The 14,102-nt window shown below is 38.3% G+C and overlaps 1 protein-coding gene across 3 annotated transcripts in view; it reads left to right on the top strand.

Annotated features, from left to right (window-relative positions):
• ANO5 (anoctamin 5) overlaps positions 1 to 14,102 on the top strand; it is an 87,957-nt gene that overhangs the window by 24,518 nt on the left and 49,337 nt on the right. For all 3 annotated transcript variants that reach the window (XM_070783237.1, XM_019954956.2, XM_019954954.2), the window contains 2 exons: positions 6,178 to 6,246; positions 7,712 to 7,996. In XM_070783237.1, the coding sequence (XP_070639338.1) occupies positions 6,178 to 6,246; positions 7,712 to 7,996 (354 nt within the window). The remainder of the gene's footprint in view (positions 1 to 6,177; positions 6,247 to 7,711; positions 7,997 to 14,102) is intronic.

The following is a 14,102-nucleotide window of genomic DNA, read 5'->3' as shown; positions in this document are numbered from 1 at the left end:
TTTAGTCCCTAAGTTGTGTCCAACTCTTTTGCGACCCCATGGACTGCGTAGCCCACCGGGCTCCTCTGTCCATGGGATTTTCCAGACAAGAATGCTGGAGTGGGTTGCCATTTCCTTCTCCAGGGGATTTTCCTGACCCAGGGATTGAACCTGGGTCGCCTGCTTTGCAGGCAGATTCTTTGCTGATTGAGCCATTAAATATTTGAGGTGTCCTGCAGTCCATGGGCAGAGCAGGAAATGACACCCCACTCCAGTACTCTTGCCTGGAAAATCCCATTGTCAGAGGAGCCTGGTAGGCTGCAGTCCATGGGGTCGCAAAGAGTTGGACACGACTGAGCGGCTTCACTTTGAGTTTTCACTTTCGTGCATTGGAGAAGGAAATGGCAACCTACTCCAGTATTCTTGCCTGGAGAATCCCAGGGACGGGGGAGCCTGGTGGGCTGCTGTCTATGGGGTCACACAGAGTCAGACACGCAGCAGCAGCAGCAGCAGCAGCAGCAGCAGCAGTACATGGGGCCTCAAAGAGTTGGATATGACTTAGTGACTGAACAACAGCAATGGGTAAGCATATAAACACACATTTACTAACATGCTTAACATCAGAAATAAATGTCCCATAAAGTAAAAAACTAGAGATATTATGTAAGTTCCTGTACATATCCCTCCCTGTCCTTTTCTTCTACTCTTTCCCTGGAAACTCTTTCACTAGGGCACTAAAATTCATTCACTGTCACCACTTTCAGCTCTTGTCTGAATGTTCTTCAAGCCTAGCTCCTCTTGGGGATTTGATGCCTTCCCCAGCAGCCCTCTTAAGTGGTGCCGGTTTTTCCCCTGCAGACTGTTTTTCCGGAGATGGATGAATGCCTGCTCTCCTTGTATCTTGTTGATTCCAGTCCGTCCTCCCTTGCTTAGCCCTAAAACTCCTGAGCTTTAAATCTCATCAGAGTTATCACTACCCAGCATTGTTGCTGCCCTTATTCCATCCCTGATCTTCCAACAGGGAAGATTTTGTTAACAAAAAGTTTCTCAACAATTTTAGCTCCTGGTTCACTATTACTCTACACCCAAGCTCCTTTTTTAAGTATTTATAATCTCAGTGCATATATAGATGATTATTTTGGCATCCTGGCCTCTGTGTTCCTTGAACTCCCTTTTCCAGTTATCTTAGTCTCTAACTCAGCCTTTCATTCCCCTAGAACTTGCCATTACTAATGGCTACAACTCTTTACAATCTCATACCAAGTATCCACCTGTCTGACTAATACCCTTCTTCCTTCAACTCACCAGGACCAGATTAAATATAATTATGTTAATCTTCTTACTGCTGCTCCTTATCTTTATGCTCTTTTTTATGCTTGTTCAGTTTAAATCTCATATCAAATTATACTTTATGGCATATGCCATCGAACCCCTTGCTCCTCTCTCAGTCATACTTAACTTTGCAAAACAACTTCATTAAACCCAGCTGTCTACCTACTACATGCTAGAACCATCAGAAAGAAAGAGATATATCTCACTTACTGACTTTATCTCGTGTTTGTGCCAATGGACCTCAACTAGGTCCTTAATGCTATCTGGCAGTCACACTTTACTTCTTTAAATTATTCGATTTCCCAATCTGCTGGATGACTGTTTTATAACCTTTTCTCTCTCTTATCTTGGATGTATCCTCCTTATTTTCAAGCTTGGCTGACCACTTTTCTAAGTCACTGAGAAAACTGAAGCAAGTAGAAGAGAAATTATTAATTTTCATTATCATGTCTGTCCCTCTACCAGTATCTTCATCTGTGTAATCTGCATTTCTTTCTGTTACCACAGATGAGCTGTCTGTCCTTCTGTCTAAAGCCAAGAACTCTGCTTGTGTCCTGAATCCATTTTTAGGGATCAGAAAGACTACCCCAGGTTTGCTGATTCAGTAAAAGACCTCACAGAACACAGCATGCAGCCACACTCAATGGCTATGATATATTGCAATGAAATAAGTAAAGCAAAATCAGCAAAAGGAAAAGAATGTATGGGACAAAATCCAGAGAAAATCAGATACAAGCTTGTAAGAGTTCTCGCCAGGTGGAGGGGACTCATGGGATGCACTTGATTTTTCTAGCGACAATGTGTGACATTGCACTGGAAGTGTTGACTGCTGCTGCTACTGCTGCTAAGTCACTTCAGTCATGTCCAACTCTGTGCCACCCCATGGACTGCAGCCTACTAGGCTTCTCCATCCATGGGATTCTCCAGGCAAGAACACCGGAGTGGGTTGCCATTTCCTTCTCCAATGCATGAAAGTGGAAAGTGAAAGTGAAGTTGCTCAGTCGTGTCTGACTCTTAGCGACCCCATGGACTGCAGCCTACCAGGCTCCTCCATCCATGGGATTTTCCGGGCAACAGTACTGGAGTGGGGTGCCATTGCCTTCTCCCGTTGACTGCTAGGGAAGCTCATTAATGATGCAGCGCTGTAGGATTTTACTTGTCACCTTCTGCTGAGCTCATACCGATATTTCATAGTCCTAAAGGGAAGCAGGTGTTCAGTATAAATGACATAGTTTTGTACAAACTATGTCATTTGTGACAAAACTGTGTACAAAACTGTGTCATAGGTGAAGTGAAGTCAGCCACTCTCAGTAGTTCTGAGAGTGGTGGGAACACTCCCCAAAACCAGTTTCCAAACACCAGAACCAACCTTGCAGGCAGGCTTCTCTAAGAATACGTTTTAAGCCTGTTATAGTATGCCTACTTAGGGATGTTGCTTTTATAATTCTTTCTCCCTTAAACTGCATTTTGTGTCATTCTTTACTGAATCATTTCTTTCAACAAGTGAATGTGCTGTTAATTGTTCCTTATTTAAAAAATAAAAATTAAAAAAGCAAGAACAAAAAACCTTCTCTTGATCCTAGTTTCCCTGCCAGCTACTGTCAATTTCTCGATTTTCTTTTGGCTCAGTTTTCTCTTAAACCCATTCCTATCAGGCCTTAACCTCACCCACTCTGCTTATCTTTATATAAATGAATCTAGTGTTCAAGTCTCAACCCTCATTTTGCTTGACCTGTTAGCAGCATCTGCCACCACTTAGCTTTCCTTTCTCTATGCTGCACATTCTTGACGTGGCTTCCAAGTCTCCAGATTCTTTCAGTTTTCTTCTTATTTCACTAGCCACCCCTTTTCAATCTTTTCTTCTGCCTGATCCCTTGTTAGCATAGTGCCGTAGGCTCTGTCCTTGATCCTCTTCTTGTCTCAATCTACATTGATTTCTTTGATGATACATCCAGTCTCACAGTTTTAAAATTTAAGACCATGTTGGTGCTAATTCTGTTTACTTTTCCACTTCATTCTTCTTTCCTATATGGCTGTTCTGTATCTCTACTCGGAAGTCTTACAGAATCTCAGACTCAACAGGTCTAAAATGAACTCCTGGACTTCTCCCCAAAGCCTGATTCATCTACAAGTCTTCCTCATCTACAGTTATTTATCATATATTCAGTAGTTACAAAGGACAGAATTTATAGTGTACTGTAAATGGTCCAGTTAAATCACTTTTTAATTTATATCCCTAGAAGGTAAATGTCATGGCAATTTGGCACCCATCATCATTTATTTTTAAAAAATGAATTATATGAAGAAATTCTTTTTTAACACTTCAAATTTTACATAATTTACTTTTTTCCACCTAAAATTTTCCTTCCACTTTTTTCTGTGTACTTTTTTCCTAATTTAAATGTGTTTTATATTTAAAGAGGCTTCTATCGTTTGTTCAGTCAAGTTTGCTATAACAAATGTGTATATACATTGAAGGGTTTTTATTTCTTTATCAGAACGGTCTAAGCCTTAAGCTTTTTCATTTGTTTTTTGAGGGTTTTTTTTTTTTTTTAATACAGTTGTACAAGTGCATAATTGGTAAACCTTGAAATACTATAATATTTGACAAGTAATTATCAAACATCAAAAGTAAACTCATCCTAAATGCATCAGTTAACGAAATGAATGCAGGGGCTTTAAACAATATCTTCTTTTTCTTTTAATAATTTTGTTGATTTATTCATATGTGACTGTGCTTGGTCTTCATTGCTGCTGCACAGATTTTCCTCTAGCTGCGGCTCTCAGCAGCTGTTCACTCGTGTGGTTTTCAGGCTTCTCGTTGCGGTGGCTTCTCTTGTTGAGGAGCATGAGTGCCAGGGTGCTTGGACTTCAGTAGCTGCAGCACGTGGGCTTCAGTAGTTGCTACTCCCAGACTCGAGAGCACAGGCTCAGTAGCTGAGGCACACAAGCGCAGTTGCTCTGTGGCGTGCGGGATCCTCCGGGATTAGGTGCTGAACCCATGTCATCTGCCCTGGCAGGCAACTCCTCAGCACTGAGCCACCAGGGAAGCCCAACCAAATTTTCTTTATTTGTAGATGAATGAGAATTATTCCTAGAATGAGATGCTTCTCCTTCAAGTATATTCTTTTTTTCATGTTAGTATAAATTAGGCTTGTTCAGATAAATAAGTAGATTGGAATAGAAATGGTACTGCTTTAGCAGCTTTAATCTTTTTTGGGTGAACTCCTGAATTACAGCTGCAAATTACAAAGTGATTTGTCATAAAAGTAATATTTAATGGTCTATCACCTAACAATACTTAGCTCAGCTTTCAATTTTACTGAAGTCAGAGAACTGGTGTCTACATGTCTCACAAAAGCATTTGTTACTGTAATGAGAGGAGGTATTCCCTTTTTTTGGAAGAAAAGCTATGAGCAACATAGACAGCATATTAAAAAGGAGAGACATTACTTTGCCGACAAAAGTCCATCTAGTCAAAGCTATGGTTTTTCCAGTAGTCATGTGTGGATGTGAGAGTTGGAGTATAAAGAAAGCTGAGCACCAAAGAGTTAATGCTATTGAACTGTGGTGTTAGAGAAGACTCTTGACAGTCCCTTGGACTGCAAGGAGATCAAACCAGTCAATCTTAAAGGAAATCAGTGCTAAAGCTGAATGCTAAAGCTGAAACTCCAATACTTTGGCCACTTGATGGAAATGTCTTTTCCACACATTGGAAAAGACCCTGATGCTGGGAAAGATGGAAGGCAGGATGAGATGGTTGGATGGCATCACTGACTCCATCGACATGAGTTTGAGTAAGCTCCAGGAGTTGGTTATGGACAGGGAAGCCTGGCGTGCTGCAGTTCATGGGGTTGCAAAAAGTTGGACATGACTGGGTGACTGAACTAAACTTACTCACTTTTTTAATACTGATAATGTACTTTGAATGTCCTTCTTGCCCTTTATTTTTTTGTTTTGTTTTGCTTTCCTGGAGGATTGCAGCCTACTTTTTCTTTTGGTAACATAGGAGAAGGGCAATTGTGAAAAAGTATCAGATAGGGGAGAATTGTTCATAAACATATTCTCACATGTTGTAAATGTTAGATGTTGGAGAAAAAGAGCACATTAAAATTATATTCCTTGTAAAGTTTGAAGATCTCTCAAGGTGGACATATCCACTTGAAGATATGTCCTGTGATATCCTAGTAAAACCTTTTAAAAATTCATTTACTATTTTTCATAGTTATGTTATAATTTTTTACATTTAAGTCACAGTTGCAATTTTTCACACTTGCATAAGGGTTAACTCATACTTGAATTATACTTAAATCACAGTTACAATTTTTCACACTTACAGTTAAAGCCAAAAGCATTTTGAACAGTTAATTATTGTTTTAAAGCTCACAAGTAATGATTATTTGCACTTAATTGAATTAAATTTAATTTTACTTTTTCTGAGTGAAACTATTCTTCATGATTAAAAAGTCATGATGATATTTTGCCTGAAAATTGCATTAAATATGTCATTTGTTTAAAATATCTGATATCTTTGTAGGATTGAGTCTTCCCAACTATAAATGTAATATATCTCTGTTTATCAAAATGTTTTATGTTAATTTAGTAAAGTTTTCTGTATTTTTTTTTCAGAGAGTAGTCCTGCATATTTCCTGGAGATTATTCCTAGATATACTGATTTTTATAGTTATAGTATGAATTATAATACAGGTGAAAAGCCATTCATGGCACTCAGATGGGGGTAATATATAGAATGCTTTTATGTACAACCAAGAAATGTCTGAAGGCCCAGTCATTGTGTAACAAGTCTGTTTATCACTGGGCAAATAAAAGTATTTTACAGAATTCTACTGATTTGTTTTTCCATAGGAAAGAAGAAGACAATTTGAACAAAATCTCAGAAAAACTGGTCTTGAGTTGGAAATTGAAGATAAAATGGTAAATGTAGTTATTAGTCTATACCAGAGTCTTGGTTTTTTAAGTTTTGTTTCCTTGTACTCTGACCTTTGACTGACTAGATTGTGTTTGGGAGCAAAATAAGTTTTTCTGCCTACAGACATTTACACTGGGGTTGATAGGGCCTGTGATATTTCAGGTAAATAACTAGGTCAGTGCTCTGAAATTGAGATGATGAGTAATGAGTGGAACACTTTAAAAATAGGCATGCATAGTTCTCATCAGGATCCAGAGAAAGGAAAGACATGGCTTTTGTTTCATATCTGTCTCATTTTGAAGGCGGCCTATAATCTAACACCTTAACTAGTTAACCTGGCTGTCTTGCAACACAAACTTTTAGTTAAGGCCTAGACATATTTTTCTGTTCATTAATATGACATTTTTTCCCCCTAACCTACCATTTACTTGTTGTATTGAATTTCTTTCCAAATTGCTTTTAAAGACCTATTTCAGATCCAACCCTGTCCATGAAACTCTAATACTCTAGTTCTAAATTAATATTCTCTACTTTGTATTTATTGCTGAATTTTTTTCTTACTAAACTCTAATAAATATGAATTATACCATGTATTCTATCTGTAACTTAACTATTCTCCTTTGTAATGAACTGTTGTTACCTAAAGTTCTTCTGGGTATAGGCAATACATTGAAACTGGGTAAGAAGAGCAAGTACACCTTATGCTTTGCGTGTATTTCTCATATACCCTAAGCACAGTTCTGAGCTAATAGCTAGTTGTTAAAAACTTAAGAGATTGTCCAGAATCGCATGTGTTTCTATGGATATCAGGCTAGTGTACATTGACCCTGAAATATATTTTTAAAAAGACTCTCGCTTTGTTTTTCTATGTCTCTTTCTTTCTCACACACGTGCATGTGCGTGTATATACATGTGTGTGTGTGTATGTGTGTGTGTGTTGTTATTTTTAGCTGCCAAGTGGTATCTGACTCTTTTGCAACCCAGTGAACTGTAGCCCACCAGGCTCCTCTGTCCATGGGATTTCCCAGGCAAGAATACTGGAATAGGTTGCCATTTCCTTCTCCAGGGGATCTTCCCAACCCATGGATTGAACCTGTGCCCCTCCTGCATTGCAGGCAGATTCTTTACCACTGAGCCACCAGGAAAACCCACATATTATACATACATACATATATGTATATATATATATCTCACATATATATATGAGAAAGAAATGGCAATCCACTCCAGTATTCTTGCCTGGGAAATCCCGTCCCAGTCCATGGAGTTACAAAGAGCCAGATACAACTGAGCAACTAAACAAGAAGAAGGTATGTACCACTGTTTTAAGCATTACTCTTCTAGAAATTTTGCTGAAATTTTTCAAAAAATTGAAAATGCTGTTACATCTTTAATTTGGGGTTTTATAAAAATTTTCTTTCTTTAATCAATTTAGTAATCTTTCCACTATTTTGCCTCCATTTTATACAGAACTCCGAAGATGGAAGGACTTATTTTGTCAAGATCCATGCCCCTTGGGAGGTGTTAGTTACTTATGCCGAAGTGTTGGGAATCAAAATGCCTGTTAAGGAGAGTGATATTCCCTCAGCTGACAGACTCCCTTTTAGTTGTATGCTTGAGCCTCTGAAGCTCCCAAGGGATGTGAAGCATCCTACTCCGGATTATTTCACTGTCCAGTTCAGCAGACATCGGCAAGAGCTCTTCCTCATTAAAGATGAGTCAAGCTTCTTTCCATCCTCATCAAGAAACAGAATTGTAGGTAGAGAAGACCTTTGGGTCCATCTCTTCAATTGTGCTTTTATGTGTGTACATGTGCAATACTATGCCTTACAAGGTGTTTCTGGGTAAACTCTGATGTGTTCCATGATACTGGGCAGGTTTGAATATCCATCTTGGACCACTTAACCCTGTCAACCTCCCTACTTCTCAAATTGTTTAAAAGTGAATAGTTGACAGTGTGAATATAGCAAAGAGAGGCCTCATGCAATATTGGGGGAATCACTTAATTGAGACCTAGAGGACTTTGATGTTGTAAGATTTCTGTAAAATCATTAGGAGAAATATTGGTCATTCCAAATGGAAATGAAATGTTTTAATTTCTTTACATATGGTGTTGACTGTAAAAAAAGCACAACCTAAATATTGAGAATTATGTTTTTTTCAGGGACATTGTCATAGACTATAGCCTCTGAGGAACTGTTACAAAAAGGTCATGGAGAACCCAGGATAAAAAGAAATTTTTGCTAGGAAAAAAAAACCAAAAAACATGTAATGGAGCATTAAAAGATTACTGCTAATCACAAAACACAGATATCTCAAGTTAATAATTTTAGTGCTCTTCTGGGTATAGGAAGATTCTGGAGTCTGGGCTCGTTGAAATTATTCCTTTGATATACCTCTTAACTATGTAGGACCCTATCCTGCTTTTCTCTGTCCTGAATTGCCCATTGTGGGATGGCTGCAGTGGTTAATGGCTTGTTGGCAGGCAACATTCCTTGTATATTGAAATGGCAGGCATTATTTTATTTTGTCCACAATAGACAGCATTTGAGAAACATCAGAGCTTTTTCCTTTCATTTAAAACCATTTTCAGTCTTTTTTATAATAGTATTTCCTCTCCGGTTGTAGTCCTAGAATCTTTAAATTTCTCATTAAAAATCTCTCACTGTTTCTTTACCCCTGTTTGTTTTTGTTAAAAGAACAGTAATGCCCACCTCATAGGTTACCCTGAGAATTAAATGAGTTAAGGTGTGAATGACTTTGAGTAGTTTTGGGAATGCATGAGGGATTTGCTAAGTGTGAGATCCTATTATTATTGATCTGACTTTAGAGGAAAAAAATTCAGGTTCTTTGTTACTCTTTCCCCATGTATCTGTTACCTACTAATGAAATCACCAGGGTTCTAACAAAGACAAGAGTCTTCTTGAGATTACTTACTCTTTCCTTGAGGAATGAGCAACTTCATTCACTTAGATTCACCACTCCTAAGTGTCTAAGAAGGATTTTGAAATAATCATTCTTCTAGTCCCTAGATCTGGTTTTTGAAAAATTCACTGACAGGAATATTAAACAAAATGTAGTACCTAGAATTTAAATAAAAATGCAAATCAACAAACTAAAAGTTCTCTCCCTTGTCTTACCTGGATTAAAAAGCACCAGCAGCAGGAATAGCAGATCTAAGAGGCAACATTTAAGGGGATGTTGAGCACATGGCATGAAATCAGAAAGCCAGGTTTCAATTCACAAGTCTGCTTTATAAACAAGATAATCTGTCTTGAGCAGATTATGTCTTGAGCCTCACAATGTGTATTTCACAGATGACCCCTCTATTAGGCTTGGCTGCACTATTTGCCACATAATTTATTCTAAGTTCATCTACTAATTGAAGTGTTCATAATAATAAAGCTTCTCATATATCTATGTGAAGCAGGTAGCTACAACTTGGAACCAGATGCCTAGACTACACTCCCATATAGAGACAAGGAACCAGCGATGCTGCCTTCCTTGATGTTTTCATTTGAGAGAGATGGTTCCTAGAAAACTTAAGAAAAACACTCCTGAGTTAGAGAACTGGCAAGAAGTTTATTTAGCTTTTAAAAGGATTTGCATACATCTCTGAGAGAAGAGAAAAAGAATTTATAATTATAAGTCTCTGAAGGAAATGCTTTAAGATTTGGCACCAGGGAAATGTCTGTTCGTTTGTTCCTTCCTACATCCATCCATCCTTCTTTACTCTCTTTTTTCCTTCCTTCCTCTCTTTCTTACTATTTTGACATATACCAAATGCATGTATCCAAACTTGTATTCTTCTTAGTTATATTTGCAAGTATATGCTTACAACAGTGACACCTCAAATGTGCAAAATAGTTTTGAGTTTCCTTAAAATACTAGTATTGTTAATAATAACAAATATTTAAATCAGTGCAGTTCAGTTGCTCACTCATGTCTGACTCCTTGCAACCCCATGAATCGCAGCACGCCAGGCCTCCCTTTCCATCACCAACTCCCAGAGTTCACTCAAACGCATGTCCATCGAGTCAGTGAAGCCATCCAGCCATCTCATCCTCTGTCGTCCCCTTCTCCTCCTATCCCCAATCCCTCCCAGCATCAGAGTCTTTTCCAATGAGTCAACTCTTCGCATGAGGTGGCCAAAGTATTGGAGTTTCAACTTTAGCATCAGTCCCTCCAAAGAAATCCCAGGATTGATCTCCTTTAGAATGGACTGATTGGAACTCCTTGCAGTCCAAGGGACTCTCAAGAGTCTTCTCCAACACCACAGTTCAAAAGCATCAATTCTTCAGCACTCAGCTTTCTTCACAGTCCAACTTTCACATCCATACATGACCACTGGAAAAACCATAGCCTTGATTAGATGGACCTTTGTTGGCAAAGTAATATCTCTGCTTTTGAATATGCTATCTAGGTTGGTCATAACTTTCCTTCCAAGGAGTAAGCGTCTTTTAAATTCCTGTCTGCAATCACCATCTGCAGTGATTTCGGAGCCCAGGAAAATAAAGTCTGACACTGTTTCCACTGTTTCCCCATCTATCTGCCATGAAATGATGGGACCACATGCCATGATCTTAGTTTTCTGAATGTTGAGCTTTAAGCCAACATTTTGTCTCTCCTCTTTCACTTTCATCAAGAGGCTTTTTAGTTCCTCTTCACTTTCTGGCATAAGGGTGGTGTCATAGGCATATCTGAGGTTACTGATATTTCTCCCAGCAATCTTGATTCCAGCTTGTGTTTCTTCGAGCCCAGTGTTTCTCATGATGTACTCTGCATATAAGTTAAATAAGCAGGCTGACAATATACAGCCTTGATGTACTCCTTTTCCTATTTGGAACCAGTCTGTTGTTCCATGTCCAGTTCTAACTGTTGCTTCCTGACCTGCATATAGGTTTCTTAAGAGGCCGGTCAGGTGGTCTGGTATTCCCATCTCTTTCAGAATTTCCCACAGTTTATTGTGATCCACACAGTCAAAGGCTTTGGCATAGTCAATAAAGCAGAAATAGATGTTTTTCTGGAGCTCTCTTGCTTTTTCGATGATCCAGTGGATGTTGGCAATTTGATCTCTGGTTCCTCTGCCTTTTCTAAACCAGCTTGAACAACTGGAAGGTCACAGTTCACGTATTGCTGAAGCCTGGCTTGGAGAATTTTGAGCATTACTTTACTAGCGTGTGAGATGAGTGCAATTGTGCGGTAGTTTGAGCATTCTTTGGCATTGCCTTTCTTTAGGATTGGAATGAAAACTGACCTTTTCCAGTCCTGTGGCCACTGCTGAGTTTTCCAAATTTGCTGGCATATTGAGTGCGGCACTTTCACAGCATCATCTTCCAGGATTTGAAATAGCTCAGCTGGAATTCCATCACCTCCACTAGCTTTGTTCTTGTTCGTAGTGATGCTTTCTAAGGCCCACTTGACTTCACATTCCAGGATGTCTGGCTCTAGGTGTGTGATCACACCATCGTGATTATCTTGGTCATGAAGATGTTTTTTGAACAGTTCTTCTGTGCATTCTTGCCACCTCTTCATAATATCTTCTTCTTCTGTTAGGTCCGTACCATTTCTGTCCTTTATCGAGCCCATCTTTGCATGAAATGTTCCCTTGGTATCTCTGATTTTCTTGAAGACATCTCTAGCCTGTCCCATTCTGTTGTTTTCCTCTATTTCTTTGCATTAATTGCTAAGAAAGGCTTTCTTATCTCTCCTTGCTATTCTTTGAAACTATGCATTCAGATGCTTATATCTTTCCTTTTCTCCTTGGCTTTTCGCTTGTCTTCTTTTCACAGCTATTTGTAAGGCCTCCCTCGATGGCCATTTTTCTTTTTTGCATTTCTTTTCCATGGGGATGGTCTTGATCCCTATCTCCTGTACAATGTCACGAACCTCAGCCATAGTTCATCAGGCACTCTATCTATCAGATCTAGTCTGATATTTAAATAGCACTAATATTTAAATAGCACTTACTATATCCTAGACACTGTTTTTTGTACAACATAGTGATTCAGTAGTTTTGCTGGTTATATTCCATTTAAATGATAAAATACTGGTTATATTCCCTGTGCTCTATAATATATCCATGTATCCTATTTATTTTGCATATAATAGTTTGTATCTCCTATTTCTTCTCCTTATCTCACACCTCCCACATCCTTCTCCCTTCTGATGACCACTAGTTTGTTCTCTCTGAATGTTTCTCTTTTGTTATATTTATTCATTTCATTTTATTTTTTTTAGATTCTACATATCATATTCTACATATTTGTCTTTCTCTGACTTATTTCACTTAGCGTATTACCCTTCAGGTTCATCAGTGTTATAGCGGATGGCAAAATTGAATTCTTTATTGTGGCTGAGATCTATACTCTCAGATCTATACTTACCCTTACAGTTTTCCCTTTTGTTATTACTTTATGATAATAAAGTTTAAACACAGGCCTTCCACACTCCTCTTCTGTTTCATAAATTGTTACCTGAACTATTTATCCTCATCAATCCCGTGAAACAAAGTACTTGCCAGGTGAATTAACCAAACTTCAATTGGACTTCTTTCTTCCCCTAAAGTCCCTAAACTTTGATGTACCCATAACCTGAGCCAACGTTGGCATGTAGACTAGCCCTTCCTTAACACAAAGAAAGACACTTCGTGAACCTGGCTTACTTCTCCAGGTTCCCATATCTCTCTTGCAGTAGTCTGCCTCATCCTCTCCCTATAATCCTTCAAAGTCTTTCCTAAGTCTAAATTTGTTTTTATTTGACAATGTCATGCTGTATTTATTAACATAGCTTTATTATAAGTCTTAATATCTGGAAGAATAAAGTATTGCACTCTGTTAGCTCCCCAATATGGAGTTCTTTTTGGTGAATCTTTCCTTGGGAAATAATCCAAAGTATGTAAAATAGCTAATATTTATCACATTATTTATAAAATTAAAACTACCTCACATAAATTATCATTTATTTACCAGACATAAGTATTAAACAGCCCTTAAAATGAATAACCAGATTAGATAAAGATTCAAGATTGTAATCAGCAATTCCTTCGATAATAAAATGTTTAAAAGGTGAGGAGAAGAGAAATAGATCTATACAGTGCAAAAAAGCCCAAAATCAGAAAAGCTGATTGTTCAAGTTCAAAAGTTCAAAAAACTTTTGAAAAGTTTCTGAAAGACAAAAAACAGATGAGATTGAATTGACAAATATACAAGAACACAGCCCAAGGAAAATATAGAGTTTTATAAAGGATAAGACTGATAAAAATATATAAATGATCCCATAGTAGTTATATAGAGAGGTATGATCTTCTTGAGTTAATAAATTCATCATCTTATGTTAATATTAGGAAAAGGCCCTGTATAAAACATCAGAGTAATGAATTAGAAAGCATTCAAGACAACTTGGCCAAGTGTCAATTCTACTCCCTATTACCCTAACTCAACTGTTAGGAGCAGTGATATTAGACTCCAACTTAAAACCCCAATTATAGTATCAATTCTGGTACAAAGTACTCCCAGAGGAGCTTGGGACGTGAGAAGAAAAAATAAGTTATAAGCCATTCTCCCTCTCCCTGAGGGAATAAGGAGCTCTCATACCCAGGAGGTGAAGTACCTGTAACTACACAATCCTACCTTCTGCATCTTCCCCCAAACAGCAAGGGGAAGATTCCTTCCATTACCAGAGCCTGTATCTGCATTGAGAAAAAGTGTGTGTGTGTGTGTGTGTGTGTGTTTAGTCGCTCAGTCATGTCTGACTCTTGCAACCCGATGGACTGTAGCCTACCAGGCTCCTTTGTCCGTGGGGATTCTCCAGGCAAGAATACTAGAGTGGGCTGCCATGCCCTTCTCCTGAGAAAAAGTAG

Source organism: Bos indicus, chromosome 29 (genome assembly GCF_029378745.1).
Source record: "Bos indicus isolate NIAB-ARS_2022 breed Sahiwal x Tharparkar chromosome 29, NIAB-ARS_B.indTharparkar_mat_pri_1.0, whole genome shotgun sequence".
Classification (NCBI taxonomy): domain Eukaryota; kingdom Metazoa; phylum Chordata; class Mammalia; order Artiodactyla; family Bovidae; genus Bos; species Bos indicus.
Note: the sequence above shows the minus strand (reverse complement) of the source record. Positions and strands in the feature narration are given on the sequence as shown.